Source organism: Selaginella moellendorffii, unplaced genomic scaffold (assembly GCF_000143415.4).
Source record: "Selaginella moellendorffii unplaced genomic scaffold, v1.0 SELMOscaffold_114, whole genome shotgun sequence".
In the NCBI taxonomy this organism is placed as follows: domain Eukaryota; kingdom Viridiplantae; phylum Streptophyta; class Lycopodiopsida; order Selaginellales; family Selaginellaceae; genus Selaginella; species Selaginella moellendorffii.
The window spans coordinates 288,420-306,598 of record NW_003314375.1 but is presented as its reverse complement, the minus strand read 5'-3'; the positions used below and the strand labels follow the sequence as shown (position 1 = coordinate 306,598).

The following is an 18,179-nucleotide window of genomic DNA, read 5'->3' as shown; positions in this document are numbered from 1 at the left end:
GGAGCTCTTTCGCCTTACTACCTAGTAGTAAGAGTGTGTGTGTGTGTGTGTGTGTGTAGCACTTTTTTTACGTCTTCTGTATGCGTGGTAAACTCTTCCCTGCAAAATTTTTTAACCATGGAGGTAAAAAACAAAAAATTCCGAGCGTCATCTTGCCCCCTCTCTCCGGGCATTCCAATAATTACGTTATTAGAGGGGGGGATCCTCGCATCTGGGCCGCACGCTCGCCTCTCCATCTCCGTACAACTCCCACGAAGAAATGGATCATCTTTCGGAAGAACAGTTCTTCCGCTCTCTCTTTTTCTCGCCTTCTTTGCTTAAAGGAAGAATCTCCTGCGACTCGTGTCCATGTCTGGCTGGAAACATGAAAAAGAAAGGAAAAAAAAAAAAAAACCATTTAGTACCTCGTCAGTTACTCATTCGTGATGAATTAATAAAGAGCAATCTCCTGTTGTTCAGGAATATAAATTCGATCACTCACCTTGTGTACCCATTCGTACTCGCCATGCTTTGTATCAAAGGTGCCGTGCTGCAAGCTTAGCAACTTGAGTGTGAAGCGTGGGCCACATTCCTGCGTAAAAACAAAAGACTGTGAGACAACACAGCCCACGACAAAAAAAGCAAACATTTTCGCAAGGAGGGCCGCGGACTGTGCACCCCACTCACCTGGAGCCGAGCAATCACAGCAGTTTTCTTCTTTTGCTCTCCCTTCTGCTTCGTCTCCTTCGGCTCGAACACGTACCTGGAAAAATGCACGCGCAACTTGGCCTTTTATACAGACGCAAGGAGATAAATTAATGGTCGCACCTGTGATGCCGGAAAAATATGTAGTCGCGCTGGTTGTGAAAAGTGACTACACGGCGGCCGCGAAAGTTGGGATCTTGATAGAACAAGGATGCGAACATCCTGCCACAGAAACAAACACATTAGTAAACAGCATAAACACAAAGGCAAATCTAGGAAGAGAAGTGTCAAACAAATATAAACACCACCTTCCAATTCGATGGCCCAGGCTGGTTGTGAAGTTGTTAAGAATAAGCTCTGGGAGATGACTCGTTGGCCGTCCATGATTCTGTCAGGTCACACACTACACTGAATCAATCAATCCAAACACTTACAATGGAAAAAGAAGGGGAGTCAGATTCACGTGCCTTAATCTCCTTTCTTAGTACAAGATTCGAGAGCCTGAAATGGGCCGTAGGTCCTTCGGGTAAATTAACAATCACCATTCCATCTGAAAAGTCGAGCGAAACAATAAATAAATCCACGAAGTAAAGCAGAAAATGACTGAAATTTTGATACCGGGCTCTCTGCGGTTCTCATGAATCACAACTATCGCTGTAAAGTCTTGTTCAGTAGCATCCTTCACAAGCTGTACAGCGGAGAGTCAGGGAGATGAAATACAAACATAACTTCACACCTGTTTAAGGCTGCGTTTATTCCGCTTGTAGTACTCCGTGTTTGGAATGACACTTTGGAGCTCCAATATCAGCTTGAAAGTTCTCTGGAAAAAAAAAAACAAAAAAAGAATCGCAACCTCAAGTTAAAACAGCAATGCGTGTAGAGTTTTCGATGTTTACCTTTGAGCACTTCCTGCAAGTTGTTATCAGGAGCTTCGGAGATTTGTCCCGGTTAAAATGCTCCGCGAATTCATCCGTCGCGATGTCCGCAAGCAGCTACACAAGAAGAATATCAGGACTAACACAAAAAGAAAGGAGTGAGTTTTTCCACCTCATCGTCATCGGGTCGGACAATCGTCTCATCCGGTTCGCGAGTATTCTCAATCGTTCGTGGCGTTTTTCTCGGAGGAGGCTGCCAAGAAAACAATTCAGAGAGATTCCCCAGAGATTAATCTTACTTACAGCTTCTCCGAGCTCAATGCATTCCTTTTCCCGCGCATCCCGAGCCTTGATTCGCAGCTTCTTCGCCTTCTTCTTCTCGCGCTTGAGCTGCGCGAACGCCTCCGATCGGCGCTCCTTGTTCCTGATCAGGGACGGCTTCTTGCCCTCGCCATCGTCTTCCCTCAGCCGCTTCGTCCCCATTGCGAGATAACCTAGATTAGGGTTTATTGCGAGCTAGGGCTCATGGCTATGGCGGTGGCGACGATGGCGGAGGAAGCTGGAGCGCGGCGCGAGGAAGCGCCGGAGGAGACCATCGAAGACGACGACGGGTACGTAGAGTATGTCCCGGTGAAGAAGCGCCGGTTGCTCGAGCAGCAGAAGCTCCTCCAGAGAAAGGGCCAGAATTCGTCGCTGGTGGAGGACGGTAGGGGCGCGGCGGAATCCAAGCCCAGCCTGCTCGTCAAGGCATCGCAATTGAAGAAGGACCAGCCGGAGATCAGCGCCACGGAGCAGCTAGTGCGGCAGGAGAAGGACATGATCGATCGTCTCTCCGAGAGGAAGACGCTCATGTCCGTGAGGGAGCTCGCCAAGGGGATCACTTACACAAATCCAATGCAGACCGACTGGAGGCCACCCTCTCACGTCCGGCACATGAGCGAGGCCGAGTGTGATGAGATTCGCAAGCAGTGGCACATTCTTGTGGAAGGCGAAGAGATCCCTCCTCCGATCAAGAACTTCAAGGACATGAGATTTCCCGACCCCATTCTTCGCAAGCTCAAAGAGAAGTCCATCACCCGGCCGACACCAATCCAGGTACAGGGGCTTCCAGTGATCCTCTCGGGCAGGGATATGATTGGCATAGCGTTCACGGGCTCCGGTAAGACGCTTGTGTTCGTTTTGCCGCTCATAATGCTCGCACTGCAGGAAGAACAGAGCTCTAGTCTAGGTGGTGGTGAGGGTCCTTTCGGGCTGGTTGTGTGCCCGTCTAGAGAGCTGGCCAGGCAGACCTTCGACGTGGTACAGGAGTTTACGAACGTTCTGCGTGAGAAGAACTATCCAGAGCTGAGATCGATGCTGTGCATCGGGGGGATTGATATGAGGTCTCAGCTGGAAGTGGTGAAGAAGGGAGTTCACATCGTGGTGGCGACTCCCGGCCGGCTCAAGGACATGCTAGCGAAGAAGAAGATGAACCTCGACCGGTGCAAGTATCTCACGCTCGACGAGGCGGATCGGCTCATCGACTTGGGATTCGAGGAGGACATCCGGGAGGTGTTCGACCACTTCAAGGCGCAGCGCCAGACGCTGCTCTTCTCCGCCACCATGCCGAAGAAGATCCAGAACTTTGCCAAGAGCGCGCTGGTGAAGCCGGTGGTGGTGAACGTCGGGAGGGCCGGGGCGGCCAATCTGGACGTGATACAGGAGGTGGAGTACGTGAAGCAGGAGGCCAAGATCGTCTACTTGCTCGAGTGCTTGCAGAAGACCCCGCCGCCAGTGCTCATCTTCTGCGAGAACAAGTCGGACGTGGACGACATCCACGAGTACTTACTGGTGAAAGGAGTTGGAGCAGTGGCGATTCACGGTGGCAAGGATCAGGAGGAGCGAGAGTACGCGATCGCCTCGTTCAAGCAGGGAAAAAAGGACGTGCTGGTCGCCACGGACATCGCCTCCAAAGGACTCGACTTTCCAGACATCCAGCACGTAATCAACTACGACATGCCAGCGGAGATCGAGAACTACGTGCACAGGATTGGACGAACTGGGAGGTGCGGCAAGACAGGCATTGCGACGTCGTTCATCAACAAGAACCAGAGCGAGACCATTCTTCTCGACTTGAAGCATCTGCTCAAGGAGGCGCGGCAGAGGATTCCTCCGGTTCTGGCGACACTGGACGATCCCATGGACAACGTCGAGGAGGTGGCTAGAGCTAGTGGAGTGAAAGGGTGCGCCTACTGTGGTGGCCTGGGACACCGTATTGGAGAGTGCCCGAAGCTCGAGCACCAGAAGAGCCAGGCCATCGCCGGGACGAGACGCGATTACTTTGGTTCTGGTGGATATGGTGGAGAGATCTAGAGCTGAAAAGCTTGCGAGGAACGAGGAAAAGAATTGGTGAGCTTGTGTTATTTTGACAGTGTTGATTCTTCAAGTTCTGTGGCACTCTTTTCTTACCACCCCGTTCGTCTCGTTCTTCACACCGACGTTTCCCAGCTTGTCCATGGAAGCCGCAAAGACTTCGTAGAAGAGATCCTGGCTGCTGGCAAATGCGTCCACGACGCTGCGAGTTCTTGCGTTTGTAAGGAGCTCCTGGTCGGAGGTGAGAAGGCCCAGACCTCTCTGCATGCTCCGGTAGTAGGAGTTGTCGAACTGGAAGGGTGTTGCTGCGTCCATGCTTGCTACCACATCGGGATTTCCATTTCGCGGAGGACAAGCTCGTCGTAGTTCGCCGAGGAAGCTCGGATTCATGCTTGGATCGCCGGCTCTGGTGCCGTTAAAGTTGTAGATCCTGTTCGTGAATTCCGTGCAGTGTGCAAAGCCGATTGTATGAGCACCTGGAAGAAGAACGAGGGATTAGCGAGCAGCTTAAAAAGCACTGAGAGAGTGCTTACCAGAGAGCGCTATCAGATCGATTTCATTGAGGCCCTTGGAAGCGAACAGCCTGGTTAATTCGTTGATAGATGCTGTGGAAGTCGGGAGATTGCGGCCGACCCGGGAAGCCATAGACAACCTTCCGTCTTTACGGCCTTTCCTGACTTCCCAGAAAGGACCGCCAACTAGCTGAACCAAATCCCTCGTGATGATAGCCAGAACATCAGCGCAAGAGACCACACCGGGACAAATCTTTTCCACTGCTGCTTTAGCTCGATGAACTGCATCAAAGGCATCTCCCGCTAATGAATGATTTATCTCCTCGTCTCTTTCAGCCTTGTTGCCAGGAGTTGACGAAACGAGGACCGAAGCATCACATCCCTGGCCTCAAAAACAAATAAGAAAACTCAAGAACCTCAGGAGAAAGGACAACTCACGTCAACGAAGCAGTCATGAAAAAGGAGTCGCAGTGTTGCTCCAGCTGTTGTTGGTGCTTCCCTTATCTTTTGAACCATCACCTGTCTGAGAATGCTCTCGGCATGCGGGCAAGTCCGCTTGTAGTAGTCCACTGTCAGCTCTGAAGTTACAAGCATGAGCAGAAGTAACACGGTTAAGCTGAAACACAGGCCAGATGAAACCATACTTCGGACATGTTTCTCTCCCTTCTTCGATTTCTTGTAAGAGGAGAAACCTCGTATGCTCGGCAGCTGGAAGACCAAGCACTGGAATGCATGGGCATGTGAAAGAAATACCAGACACATGGTAAGCATGCAATAACGGAAACTACGTTACCGCGTTGACTAGAAAAGCTTGGATGTCTGCCCAACATTGATCCTCACATCCCTGGTGTATATGTTACTTAGCCCAAATAGTAGTAACACGAAGACAACTTGCGCGCTCATGATACCGAAGTGGCTTATGCTGTTGCCAATCTCCATCCAGCTTCCCGTGTTCCGGACCTTACGAGCAACAGAAAATTGTATGCCGTCAGAAAGGCACCAACACCATCAGAAACTTACAAGGAAAAAGAAACGGATCGTCATAATGTCCGAGAGAATTAAAACCATGAAGTAACAACCAAGACGAGGTAGGCTCATGATCTTCACGACAATGCTGAATGCGCATCTGCAATCACAACCACGTCAGAACGCATAACTGAGAGTCAGCAAAAGAGCGTACGTTACAAGGATGAACGGTATGAAGAGCTTGAAAAGGAGAAGAGCTGTCATGATAAATGGCTGGAAAACCCCGTAGTTAGTCGTATCACAACCACTTCAGTAAGCAATATCCTTACATCAAAAACGGTGATGAATCTGTACACAGAGGAGATTTCGAAGCTCGCGATGCTTGCGACGTTTCCAGTTCCAAAAAACGCCACATTGATCAAAATAAGCTGCAGTTAAAACATCGTAAGTCCATGAAGGATAATGATTGTTAGGCTTACAAAACACAGCGCTACATGCACGTCGGTGAGTTTCAAAGACCTCCAGGAAACATGTCGTTCGCCTTTGGCAAATGCAGTCCATTGGATGAGCCGTTCACTGGCCGAAAACTCGTTGGTAAAGGAATTCCGTCCAAAAGACGAGAAAGTGATAGCGGACTCCACCAGAATCCAGGAGAACAATACGCTAGCCAAACCACTATAGAAAAGTGCCTCGTAGCTGAAGACGAAACACTGTTAGTGTTGCCTTAACCGTAAGGAAAAGTTTACCCGATTGAGAGAAGTAGAAATGGAGGTGCAAATCCAAGAAAAATTGCACAAACTCTGGCAATTATTGTTGGCGGAGATCTTAGAGGGAGAAGAATTGCTACCCCTGAAGACAAGTAGGTAGATTACATCCAAACAAACAAGCCGAGGAATTTGAAGTACCTGCAAGGGACCAGTTGACGACCTGGAATGTCAAAGGTAGCTGTCTCCTATGGGTTCTGTAAGAAGTCGTGACCCATACCATGAATGATGAAAAACAAACAAGAATTATCTGCAGAAAAGAGTGTCAGGAAACAACTGTTGTAGATAAGACGCTACCTGGACAACAAAAAGTACATCTCGTTCAGCGGAGCGATTTTTATCACGCACTAGTTGTCGTAGAATAGGTTCTTTGGGAACAATTTTGTCAATCCACCAAGCAGCGAATGCAAGTGCTACTACCAGGAAAGCACTTCCGACACTGTAAACATTTGCAGGTGGATCAAGAAAGAAATTCTGAAACTTACACCAGTGAAACGTGTTCAGGAATTTGTGGAGGCATCAGTGTGAATCCTGAAAGAAACCAGCAAGATGCCCAGACGAAGGCTGGGATCATTGAAAGTCCAGGAAGGTTCATGGAGATTGTTACAGCTCCTATCACACCAGCAGCAAAGAAAAAGCCTGTGTACACTTCTCTTCTGAAAAAACTTGAAACCTGCAGAAAGATCAACAAAATTTCTAAACGTAGACGAGCATTACCAAAAGCTGAACAATAACGGAAGAGAGCATGCTTGCGAATAGAATTTGGAACTTTGAAACCTTTCCTGTTCTTACTGCGATCCAAATGCGTGTAAAATCATTCGGACTGGCGAGTACACGCTGCCAGAGGAAGATTCCAGTACCGACATAGAGAAAGTATAGTATAGGCGACTTTTCGAACATCAGCACCATAAACAGCGCTGCCGACAAGGTTCCCATGGCAAAATTACCCTGAAAGGAACTGATTACAGAAATGATAACCAAAGGAAGTTTGCATACCAGAGAACTTTTCCTTTGTTTACGTTGGAACAGCGGCGAACTGGCATAATGCCTCAACAAGTGTAGGATTACGTACAGCATCCATCCTACGTAGCCAAACGTAATGGTTCCCATCAAAAACCACCAGTCGTACGTTTGAAAATAATGCAGGCCATCCAAAGATAAACTGATCAATTTCTGTGAGAAGTCCAACGCAGCCTGGTATTGCTGTAGACCAATAAGTTGTTGTATACGGCTCGTAAGTTCCTCGTAATTTTTCAGAGAGGAAAATGGCCTGAAAAAGAGCGACGTTTCCTGCTTGATATCTTATAGATCCGTTAAGGAGAGCTCCTGGACTTCACCAAAATGTCTTAGGATACGTGATTTTCGCAAGAATTGGTTGAGTAATTGCTTTGCATTCGCGAAAGCGGCCTCAGCTTCGTCAGCCTGAAAAACGATGCAAGGGTTTGACAAAGCACAAAAGCAAGCTTCATATCACCTTATTTAAAAGCAAGTAGCCTCTTGGCAGCACACCAACAGAGTTTAAAGGACATGGAAGTCCAAGAAGTACCGACTGAAAGAAACATTCAGCGTAAAAGAGTGAGAGCAGAAAAACTTGTCTTTACCATAAGCGGTGCAATGTCCCCTTGGTTGACATCAACGCGTTCGAGATTTTGAAGTCCCCAACTGTGAGGCGTCACCATGTGGTGTGTGTGCTGATCGACAAACTTAAAACCATCGTCTTCGTCGTCTTCAGGTTTTGCAGGACTGGGACCTCGGATGCCCGCACCCCAAGCAACAAGTGGTGTTTCCGTGTTTTCTGGTTCTCCATCTCCATGACTACCTAGCAAGAAAAGTCAGTATTGAACCGGCAAGAAAGCCTCGACGAGACAGACCTTTATCACTCATCCCGTGGTCGGCTGTAAAAACGTATGCAGTTCGTCCATCAGAGTACTTCTCTTCCATAAGCTTGAACACCCGTTCTATTCCGCGATCAACGACCTCCACATTGTTCAAGTATATCGGAGAATATGGACGATGTGCGTGGCCGTTGGTATCACATCCCAATAGATGCAAGAAAACAACAAGCTCTCCACTTTGTAGAGTCTCTTCGACCACAGCATCTCTTTTGGAACTATTTATCAGTTGTTCAAAACGATCAAAAACCCAAGTATCAAGGAAAGACGCATCTGCAAACAGAAAAAAACCATACATTCTTCTAGAATCGAACAAACGAGGCGAACCTGTTGCAAAATCTTCATACTCGTGCGGGTATGCGGAGAACTTTGCCTGTGGAATGTTGCCACAAAAAATGGGAACAATGTCTGGACTTCCAAAAGCGACCACTTCCTTACTCCTGTTAAAGACGGAATCGAACTCCACAGGATTTGCCTTCCATCCTGAAATCTCCAGACGTGAAGAACGTTACAAACAGTCAAAAGGTAAAAGTTACCTTTGGTTACAGCACTTGGATCTTCATACAAACCAGCGATTATAGCAACGTGCCCGGGACGAGACTCGGTTGGAGGGCGAGCATGAGACACGCCCCATTTTCCCTTCTCGTGAATCACATTGTGCAGAAAAGGAGCTCTTGGCGATCCATCCGGCTTGAGCTCGAAGAATTTGTCAGCTCGCAAGCCATCAGCTAATAGATCTTACATTTCAATCACTGAATCCGTGAAAATCTAGAAGGGGATTACCTACAAACAGCACAAGGCGCTTGGCAGGCGCTTGGATCCGAGGCGCGACGGGATCAATCCCATGAACGATCGGCGACTTGAAGTAGATGTCGAAGATGCTGAGCATGAAGAGCGCATGGACCGCCACTCCCAGGACGATGATCTTCACCTCTCGGCTCTCCATTCTCTCGGCATAAACCCTAAACCTGATTTCGAAATACTTTTTTAAAATTCGCGTACTTTTCCGTTTTGACCGGCAGTAGCCGGTGGGTCTTCTCTTCTGGACGTTATTTTCCCATTTTCTGGGACTATTTTAGCAGGGGCAATAGAGCATAAATTTTTTGTTGGATGCCTAAACAAGCACGCTAATCAGAGAGAAATTGAAAGAGTTTATCGTTGTCTCTGGCTTTCAACCGCAGGTTCTTAGTCCGTACGGAAAAGATACGAGCTCAAACAAAGCAGAGGTAAAGCGCTTGCATTTTAGAGAGTACTTCAACGTTTGTTTGCAAGGGATATAGCACAAGCAGCCATTGCTGCTCGTAACGTACATTATATGTGCGTAAGTCACTCTGATTTTCGCTTTTCCTTTTTTTCTTAGGTTCGTATTCCTTCATTTTTGTTATATTGTACAAGCTCAACGGCATCATGTAGCTGGACTTCCGACCGAGGTTCTTTCGACCTCTTTTTCGTTTACTTTTGCCAATGTGTTTAAGTCTTTGCAGGAGATTATTCAAACGGCACTGCAGCGTGCTGGACAAAATCTTGCTAGACAACAAGCTGTGCATCAGTATATGTTGCCTACTCCAGCAGCAGCAGCAGCAGCAACAGTCGCAACCATCGCAACAATCACAATTTTCACAGTTGACGAAACCCATAGCATCAGTAAACCAACCGTCACTCATCTTACACAAGCATCAAGCTCTTCGCTTGCAAAACATTCCGCAGCAACAACAGCATCCACCGGTACGCTGTCCTTTTGCATTTTGTGCTTCATGTCTCAATTGGATTTCGCTACAGGTATTCCATCCAGGGAGCATTGCACAACAGGTATATTTCTTTTTCTTTTCTCTTAAAAAAGCTTTCTCGTTCTCTTAGCCGGCGCCTACAAAGCTTGTGCAATCTTTGGATCCAACCCCAGTATTGCCTCCTGCTGTAGCAACAACATCTAACTCGACGGAGCACGTCTCGCCTGAGGGATATAAATACCATTACAACAGTATCACATCCGAAAAAGCAAGGTAATAACGTTAAGATTTAGATGTGAAGCGCATTCAAGTTTCTCTCTACAGTGGGAAAAGCCGGACGAGCTTTTGAGCGCAGAGCCACATCCGAAAAAGCTCAATGGGCTCAACGCACAAGTTGAGTACCCTAAACCGAGATGCTCGATGGCAGGAGATTGTGGACAAGATGGATGGCCGAAGTCTTAGTAGCTGCCAGCTTACTTGGAATGATCTCTGCATCATGCACCACCAGTTAAGTATTACTTAACGGTTCACCCTGCAATCAATTTCCCGGTCACGGAAGAAGAGCGTACATGGGATCTTCCGTCCCTGGCTAAGATGGATGAAGACATGTATCGAGCAATGGATGCATACCGTGGACACTCATACACCAATAGACGGGTACGTTTTCAGTGCCATTGCAAGAGTGCTCCGGAAATTATTGAGAATAGTCCCGACATTGAAAATAAGTTAAACTGTTCTTAATTATTGTTATTCTAATTTAACCCAAAACTAATGTCGAACTGGAAGGGTACCATGTTAGTTCGCCGAGGAAGCTCCGGTTCATGATGAAGTTGTAGATCACTGGCTAGTTGGCGGTCCTTTCCGGGAAGTCAGGAAAGGCCGTAAAGATGGAAGGTTTTCTGGGTCGGCCGCCATCTTCACACTTACAAAGCATCTATCAACGAATTAACCATGCTGTTTCCCTCAATGAAATCGCTGATGGCACTATCTGGTAATCCTCGCAGTGCTTTCTAAGCTCCTCGCTACATCCTTCTTTCTCCACGTGATGATAGCGAGAATATCAGCGCAGGCGCCACACCGGCTCGATGAACTGCATCAAAGGCGTCTCCGGCTAATGAGTGATTTATCTCATCGTCTCTTTCAGCCTTGTTGCCAGGAGTTGACGAAACGAGGACCGAAGCATCACATCCCTGCCCGCAAAAACAAATGAGAAAACTCAAGAACACGCCCCGTGCATCACATTGTGTAGAAAATGAGCTCCTGGGATCAGCTAATAGATCTAATATTTCAATCAATCCGTGAAAATCTAGCAGGGAAGGGAATTACCGACAAACAGCACGGCAGGCGCTTGGATCCGAGGCGCGACGGGATCAATCCCATAAACGATCGGCGACTTGAAGTAGATGTCGAAGATGCTGAGCATGAAGAGCGCATGTACCGCCACGCGAACCTTCAACTCCCAACGGAAATTCATCCGAAAACCCTAAAAGTCATAAAATTAAACGCCATAAACCCTAAACCTGATTTCGAAATACTTTTTTAAAAATCCCGTACAAGGCGGGATGTGGCGTTCGTACTTATCGGTTTTCACCGGCAGTAGCCGGTGGGAAGGTGGAGTTCCAGCTCTAGGGTTTGTACGTGTGTCGTGTGTGATTTCGTGTTCCTGGGGAGAATGCGCGGCGGAGGAGGAATGGCCGGCTGCTACATTGCATTGTGAGCGCCAAGATCGAGCAGAGCAGTAGCAGCGCCAGTGGCGGAGCAGTGGGATGGTCTCGGAGAGGAAGAAAATGCCTCATCACGGAGATCCCAGCAGCAGTTCTTGGCGCGTTGCTGGCCACAAGCGCGAGCGCGACAATTCTGGTGAGTGATTTCTGCTCTTCTTCTCGTATTGCCGCATTTCAATTCATTCGTACTATGAATCGAAATATTCTTCTTGTCCAGATTCTAGTGAAGGAGGACAACACACTTATGTGAAACTCTTTGTGGGCTCTGTTCCCAGGACAATTACTGAACAACAAGTGCGTTCTCAGTCTGCAAATTCTTGCTTTTTTTTTTTAACTCGTTTCGTTCGCTTCCCTCTGCGCATTCTTTTTCTTGTCAGGTAAGATCAATGTTCGAGGAATATGGAGAAGTTCTTGAGGTTGCGATTATAAAGGATAGGAGAACGGGGCACCAACAAGGCATGTTTTGTTGTATCTTCTCTTTTTCCCATAATCGAATCTTTGTTGGGTTTACTGTTGGCTTGCTTTCCTTCTAGGTGGTGTGTTGCGGTGGTCCAAAGCTTTGGATAGATTGTGCTGCACGGTTGGAATGTCTGGATTTATTTTTCCTGGTTCGATCGAGGACAGACTTTTTTGTTCTTTGTTTGCTTGCATTGCATCGTTAGGATCATCGTTCCGTCTTTTATTCTCTCTTTTCCATATGGTAATTTAACTCTGGCTTAGGTGAATGTTCCAGCAAGAAAACGTATGACATCATGTGAATGGATTTTTGAGTGGATATATGGATATCAGACACTACAGCACTGCCCGTCCGTTGATGATCCGCGACAAACAGATATGCTTCACCGGGAATTAGTTCATGATACTCTTCCTTGGAAACTGGTGGCAACTATCCAATCGATGGCCACTACTCGTTCTTAGTGATGACTGGATCCAAACTTGAAACTCGGAACAACTTTGGAGATGAATGCTGTGGGTTAAGTTCCCACTTACAGGGATCAACAAAAACTCTGGTTGTGACTCTGACATGGACTGGAGACCGAGGATGAATGGCTTGAGAACGAAAACCAAAATGGTGGCGGACTAGTTTTGATGGTGGATGCAATCTGTTCCGCAGTATATCCGGGCGGGCACGATGCTTGTGTTGTTGTTGTTGTTTTTTTTTTTTTTTTTTTTTGTTTCCTTTCATTCTCTGTTTTAGTTTTTTCTCGAGTATAGTCGCTAATTTGTGTTTCTGTTCTACTTTTTATGCCGTATAGGTTGTTGTTTCGTCAAGTACTCCTCGAGGGACGAAGCTGACCGAGCTATACGTTGCTTAAACAACCAGCGGACTTTACCAGGAGTAAGATTTTGGCCGTTTTTCTAGTTGATGGTTTGATTGTTTACGCTGGACAGGGAGCTTCGCCTGTACAAGTTAGATACGCAGATGGTGAAAGAGAGCGCTTAGGTGAGGACGTTTTTTATCTCTTTCATTTCTCTCAACTTCCATTTTCTTTATATTTTTTAGCAGGGGCAATAGAGCATAAATTGTTTGTAGGATGCTTAAACAAGCACGCTAGTGAGAGAGAAATTGAAGAGGTAAAATTGTTTATCGTTGTCTCTGGTGTCCTATTGATGGCTTTCAAGTGCAGGTTTTTAGTCCGTACGGAAGAGTTGACGATATATACGTCATGAGAGACGAGCACAAACAAAGCAGAGGTAAAGCGCCTGCATTGCAGGGAGTACTTCAAGTGACGTTTGTTTGCAGGTTGTGCTTTCATAAAGTACCCGTCAAGGGACATGGCACAAGCAGCCATTGCTGCTCTTAACGATGTGTACATTATGCGCGTGAGTGACTCTGATTTTCGCTTTTCCTTTTTTCTTAACTTGTTCCTTCATTTTTGTATGACAGGGTTGTGATCAGCCTTTGGCTGTGAGATTTGCTGACCCAAAACGGCCTAAAACTGGTGACTCGAGGTCTTCTTTTCTTTTACTTGATATATTTTCTGCAAGATAACCTCAACCGTGAGAGTGTTTTACAGGAACAGTTTTAGTCCCCGCCATCACGGATCCGGCTCTAACAACAGGTGATCCTTATTGAGATTACCAGCGCTACTGACATGTTTGCTCTCAGATCTAGTGGCCACAGTGGACGTGCTTCTCCAGTTAGCTGGAGGCAAGCAAATGCATTGAGTTTGCGGCAACTGCATCAAACTGGACAACCTCCATTTCCTCCAGCAGTAATTCCCTGTCTAAGCCCTTCACAAACAGTATGTTCCTGCTCTTTGGTTATTCTTTTATATTGACACGGTCAATTTCTTCCAGGCATCTCCTAACCACTCGCAAGGCCCATACATTGTACAGGCTCAACGGCATCATGCAGCTGGACTTCCGACCGAGGTTCTTTCCACCTCTTTGTTTACTTATGCCAATTTTTTTTTAAATCTTTGCAGGAGATTATCCAAACGGCATTGCAGCGTGCTGGACAAAATTTTGCTGGACAACAAGCTGTGCATCAGTATGTGCAACTACTCCAGCAGCAGCAGCAGCAGCAGCAGCAGCAGCTTCATCTCCAACCTCAGCAGTTTAATCCACAACCATCGCAACAATCACAATTTTTACAGCTGACGCAACCCCTGGCATCCATAAACCAACCGTCACTCATTTTACACAACCATCAAGCTCTTCACTTGCAAAATATTCCGCAGCAACAACAGCATCCACCGGTACGCTCTCCTTCTGCATTTTGTGCTTCATGTCTGGATTGGATTTTGTTACAGGTGTTCCAGCCAGGGAGCATTGCACAACAGGTATTTCGTGCTTCTGAATTTTTTTCTCTTAAAAATTCTTCCTTTCTCATTTTACTTAGCCGCCTTCTTGGTTGTTGTCGGCGCCTACACAGCTTGTGCAATCTTTGCTTCCAACTCCGGCATTGCCTCCTGCTGTAGTAGCGCCAGCTACATCTAACTGGACGGAACACGTCTCGCCAGATGGATATAAATACTATTACAACAGTATCACATCCGAAAGCAAGGTAACAACGTTAAGATTTAGATTTAGGCGCATTTTAATATCTCTCTACAGTGGGAAAGGCCGGACGAGCTTGAGCAACAAGTTGCTCCAACGCTGCCGCCAGCCTCTGTTGTAAGTTCTTCATTTGTTGGCTTTATCTTACAGTCCAACGCAGGACGCGAACATCCCTCAGTTCCAGCCATCAAATGCTTACTTGGAACAGCTAAGACACCAGATCTGGATATGAACTAACAGGAGCCTGATTTACAGATATACCAACTTGAGCGAAAGGTACATTTTCTTGTTTCTTTTCTCTTGCTGATCTTGAGTCCAACAGGGAGATTTATGGCCGTGCTGCTAAGCTTGGAACAAACGTGTAGCTGGCGCGAATGGTGGCCGGACAGCCTTTGGACCAGTCGAGGTTAGCATAGAATGCCAGTTCCTGTTCCGAAAGGCCCAATTCCCATTGCTCGTCGATCAGATGAAACGCAAGTGGAGGCCAAGTGCAGCTGGAGAGCACTATCACGTCGCCTGCTAGATGTGCCACCCAGTGATCACACGCCATCCTTCCCCGACTATATCCCGCACACGACCCTTGGACAAGGGGAGCCAACGTTTTTGCTCGTCGTCCTCCAGCACACTGAGTGCAACGTGAAGGTCGTCATGGATCGTTCCCACCAGGATCCTCCGGCCGCGGTACAAAAATCCCCAGATAGGCCAATTCTTGCAAGTCTCGTCATCGATCTCACGAATGCTGGGATTCTCTTCTGTGAACTCAGTCGTCCATTTGAGTGTATCCAGGTTGTAGAAACCATCGTCACCGTTACCTCGGTTGTAGCCAGGGTTGCACTCTATCAGATCACTTGTTATGACGTCCCCTGCCACCCAGCGTCCAGTGCCAGAGTTGCACTGGAGAATTTCGCCAACGTATTTTGAATCGATACGCTTGTTGTTGAGCACTGCAATTCGATAGATTCCCGTCTCAGGATCCAAATCCATTGTCTCGGTCATCTCGACCCACTCGGTACACCGGAGCACCTTCCAAGTGTTCGTAAGAGGATTGGCCACACTGAGAGACCGTGAGCAAGGACTGGTGGGACGGTGTATTACAGCAAGCGTGCCACACACTAGACCATTGGACGAGCAATGCCCTACAAAGACGGAGCTCTTTCCAGGCGGGCCAATGGGCAGAGAAATGTGCTTGAGCTTGACAGCCTCGCCGGAGAAAGGGCGCCACAGCTGTGGATTTGGATCCACGGCACACAATCAGTGTCTAGCCGCGTAAGAATTTCCATCAGCAAGTCCTCCCCGAGCCGATCGAAGATATCTTAGCCCTAGCCCTAAAAATGCAATGTTAAACCCTAAAGCGCGGGAAAATTTCTTTGTTTTAATAAACCATGATGTTTAATAATAATTGCATGTAGTAACGCTTGGTTTGCTTAATAGTAGTGTTATTCCGATTTATTAATTCAATTAATCAAATAAAATTTATAATTTATATGCATGTTTGTAATTTATAAACACAAAATTAATCTTATTGTATATAATAGAATAAAAAAGAATATATTAGAAAGGGTTTAAGAAAGTTTATAAATTATAAACATGTTTATAATTATAAATACAAAATTAATCTAAATGAATAACAACTGTTAAATGGTAGAATATCCTAAAATATCCAAGCATATTTTAGGTATATTCACTATCATCCTAGTTTTGCTTAAAAACTACTTGTAAGCTATTTATTGAAATTAAGTTACTATCCTTTCTATGAATTGACATGAAGAAATTGCTGCAAAACTCAAAAAGCCAAGCAAGAAAGGAAGATGCAACAGAGTAGAGTCATCTTCATGTTGAGTATAGCCAAGAGAAGACTAAAGGATGGAACAACTGGAGCATCATGAGACATCATGCCAAGGGACAAGTGAGAGTTAGATACTTTTATTCTGCCTAAATTTTTCAAAATCTTGCTCATACTGATCATCAGGCTGTTGTGTAATCTCCCCAAACACGACCTCTCAGAACTTGCAAGCTTAGCAATCATCTCATTTTCCTATTGTTGAAGAAAACTAAGCAAAAGAAATTACATAAAGACGCTCCAATACAAAGAAAAGAGCAGCTTGAGTCCAAAGCCAAGCTCATGATGCTGAAAGGAATGGCAAATCAACCTTTCACATCAAATTGTTTTGCTTTTTAATTGTTGATTTGTTTCCACTTTTCTTGCCTACAACTTCGGATAGCAAACAAACGACCGAAGAATCATCATCTTCCAAACCCAGACATACCGTCATAGCTTTATTGAGAAGATTAACTACAAGAAAGTGTGATTAGCAGCCATTGACATAATCCGCCTTGAACTTGCAGCCGTCATTGTAAGTCTTGATACCACACTTGGCGCAGTTGCGAGCACGGAGTTCGTTGAAGGCAGTGATCATCTCATTGCCAGTGAGGTCGCAGTTGGAGCCGGAGACAAAGAGCCCACAGTGGCCGGAGCAGACGCCTGTGGAGCCTTTGTTGCCGCCAGTGAAGTAGCGGTTGCCAGGCTGAATCTGGCGGCGAGCAGCATCACAGTCGCTCTGTGCGAGGCCCCTGCACAATGTAGAGCCAGCACACGAGTAGGAGTCCTGAGCATGAGAGCCCCGCAACAACATGAGATTCACAACAAGCAAAACATATGTGAGAGCTAGCGCCATGTTCGTCGACTTCATGGTTGCTAAGTTGCTGAGATAGATATCGAACCCCTTATTTATATGGGAAGGCACAGAAGCGTGTCTAACTTTGCTCCCAGCCTGACTTCCAACACAAACTTAGGCGGTCAAGAAGGAAGAACCCAAACTTAGGTGGTCAAGGAGAACTGCTGTATTGACACAATATTAAACCCCCCATTGTGATCGTGATCCTACCCAGAAAAACGTGTCTAGCTTTGCTCCACTGGTCACCTGTCCAGACAGTGACTGTCACGACTTAATTGTCGCAATACCAACATGATCCCGCATTAATATTATATATCCATGTGTGAGGTCCACATCTATTATTAACATTACTATAATAGTAAAATAAATTAAATTGGGTGCCACATGGCATGATCTGGCTCATCCAGAAAACATGTGGCAGCTTTGGTAATATAGCTACCACCACTATTCTTTTATGCATGTGTACTAGTGACCCAAGTTACAAGTTGTGTCCAACATCAACCATAGTGCATATCAAGTGTTTGTGTGGGCAACATTCTCTTCACACCACTAAGTTGTGCTGCAGTTACAATAACGTTTTGCTCCCGGTTCATAAGGATTTGCCTTGCAGTTACGATCTCGAGCCCATTATTTATATGGTGTGGGCGGGCACAGAAGCGGGTCTATAGCTTTGCTCCCAGCAAGACTTCCAAAACTTAGGCGGTCAAGGAGGAACCCATTTATAATTGCATGGCCCTGCCCAGAGAAGCGTGTCTAACCTTGCTTTACAGGTCACAACTTGTTTAGACGGCGACTTGTTCGCATAGATGGACACGTAGAAGAAAGATCCCGCCATGTATATAGAAGGCTTCAGCTGTATTTTATTGAAAGTCCATTTTTCTTTGTTAAACTTTGCTCTTTGGTTGTTAACATATATCAAGCTTGATCGACATGGCCCAATTGACCGAGTGTAAAACCTGAGCCATTGCGTCCATCAGGCCGATGGCCCAATCTCATTTTGATCAT

The 18,179-nt window shown here is 46.4% G+C and overlaps 6 protein-coding genes across 18 annotated transcripts; 2 read left to right on the top strand and 4 right to left on the bottom strand.

Annotated features, from left to right (window-relative positions):
* Positions 1 to 81: 81 nt before the first annotated feature.
* Positions 82 to 2,073, bottom strand: LOC9634439 (ribosome production factor 1). The gene is made up of 11 exons (XM_024664807.1): positions 1,863 to 2,073; positions 1,732 to 1,812; positions 1,581 to 1,676; positions 1,421 to 1,504; positions 1,303 to 1,372; positions 1,152 to 1,234; positions 993 to 1,072; positions 808 to 906; positions 667 to 742; positions 482 to 571; positions 82 to 356 (listed from the first exon to the last, which is right to left on the bottom strand). Exons 1-11 carry the CDS (start codon positions 2,040 to 2,042, stop codon positions 318 to 320), a joined length of 978 nt encoding a protein of 325 aa, XP_024520575.1. The 5' UTR covers positions 2,043 to 2,073; the 3' UTR covers positions 82 to 317.
* LOC9633778 (DEAD-box ATP-dependent RNA helicase 35) lies at positions 2,066 to 3,995 on the top strand. Its single transcript, XM_002991059.2, has one exon. It carries the CDS (start codon positions 2,085 to 2,087, stop codon positions 3,909 to 3,911), a length of 1,827 nt encoding a protein of 608 aa, XP_002991105.2. The 5' UTR covers positions 2,066 to 2,084; the 3' UTR covers positions 3,912 to 3,995.
* On the bottom strand, positions 3,936 to 5,314 carry LOC9633777 (peroxidase 51). 4 transcript variants are annotated; one of them, XM_024664808.1, is made up of 4 exons: positions 5,217 to 5,314; positions 4,862 to 5,001; positions 4,445 to 4,805; positions 3,936 to 4,387 (listed from the first exon to the last, which is right to left on the bottom strand). In XM_024664808.1, exons 1-4 carry the CDS (start codon positions 5,251 to 5,253, stop codon positions 3,981 to 3,983), a joined length of 945 nt encoding a protein of 314 aa, XP_024520576.1. In that variant the 5' UTR covers positions 5,254 to 5,314; the 3' UTR covers positions 3,936 to 3,980. The 4 variants fall into 4 exon arrangements, with proteins under 4 accessions (XP_024520576.1, XP_024520577.1, XP_024520578.1 ...); XM_024664809.1 differs by having other exon boundaries at positions 4,862 to 5,146; positions 5,217 to 5,249; XM_024664810.1 differs by lacking the exon at positions 5,217 to 5,314 and adding an exon at positions 5,068 to 5,185.
* Positions 5,190 to 8,992, bottom strand: LOC9634438 (GPI ethanolamine phosphate transferase 1). 2 transcript variants are annotated; one of them, XM_024664801.1, is made up of 17 exons: positions 8,829 to 8,992; positions 8,582 to 8,773; positions 8,025 to 8,528; positions 7,755 to 7,972; positions 7,628 to 7,702; positions 7,509 to 7,575; positions 7,150 to 7,454; positions 6,871 to 7,101; positions 6,639 to 6,826; positions 6,451 to 6,592; positions 6,295 to 6,403; positions 6,136 to 6,238; positions 5,869 to 6,085; positions 5,719 to 5,817; positions 5,604 to 5,662; positions 5,444 to 5,549; positions 5,190 to 5,383 (listed from the first exon to the last, which is right to left on the bottom strand). In XM_024664801.1, the coding sequence occupies exons 1-17, from the start codon at positions 8,989 to 8,991 to the stop codon at positions 5,225 to 5,227; spliced, it is 2,937 nt and encodes a 978-aa protein (XP_024520569.1). In that variant the 5' UTR covers position 8,992; the 3' UTR covers positions 5,190 to 5,224. The 2 variants fall into 2 exon arrangements, with proteins under 2 accessions (XP_024520569.1, XP_024520570.1); XM_024664802.1 differs by having other exon boundaries at positions 6,871 to 7,454; positions 8,025 to 8,318; positions 8,373 to 8,528.
* A 2,398-nt stretch (positions 8,993 to 11,390) lies between these two features.
* LOC9633776 (flowering time control protein FCA) lies at positions 11,391 to 15,360 on the top strand. 9 transcript variants are annotated; one of them, XR_002991042.1, is made up of 20 exons: positions 11,391 to 11,632; positions 11,714 to 11,790; positions 11,874 to 11,952; positions 12,230 to 12,238; positions 12,753 to 12,835; positions 12,889 to 12,940; positions 13,004 to 13,071; positions 13,125 to 13,191; positions 13,241 to 13,320; positions 13,385 to 13,449; positions 13,515 to 13,559; positions 13,607 to 13,742; positions 13,798 to 13,872; positions 13,926 to 14,198; positions 14,253 to 14,282; positions 14,342 to 14,506; positions 14,557 to 14,616; positions 14,660 to 14,775; positions 14,822 to 14,905; positions 14,966 to 15,360. XR_002991042.1 is itself a non-coding variant. In XM_024664830.1 (19 exons), exons 1-18 carry the CDS (start codon positions 11,539 to 11,541, stop codon positions 14,729 to 14,731), a joined length of 1,533 nt encoding a protein of 510 aa, XP_024520598.1. In that variant the 5' UTR covers positions 11,391 to 11,538; the 3' UTR covers positions 14,732 to 14,775; positions 14,822 to 15,360. The 9 variants fall into 9 exon arrangements, 1 of the variants encoding a protein (XP_024520598.1); XR_002991043.1 differs by having other exon boundaries at positions 13,001 to 13,071; positions 13,521 to 13,559; XR_002991046.1 differs by having other exon boundaries at positions 13,001 to 13,071; positions 13,607 to 13,712.
* A 1,448-nt stretch (positions 15,361 to 16,808) lies between these two features.
* Positions 16,809 to 17,189, bottom strand: LOC9633775. Its single transcript, XM_002990996.1, has one exon. It carries the CDS (start codon positions 17,187 to 17,189, stop codon positions 16,809 to 16,811), a length of 381 nt encoding a protein of 126 aa, XP_002991042.1.
* Between the last annotated feature and the right edge of the window lie 990 nt (positions 17,190 to 18,179).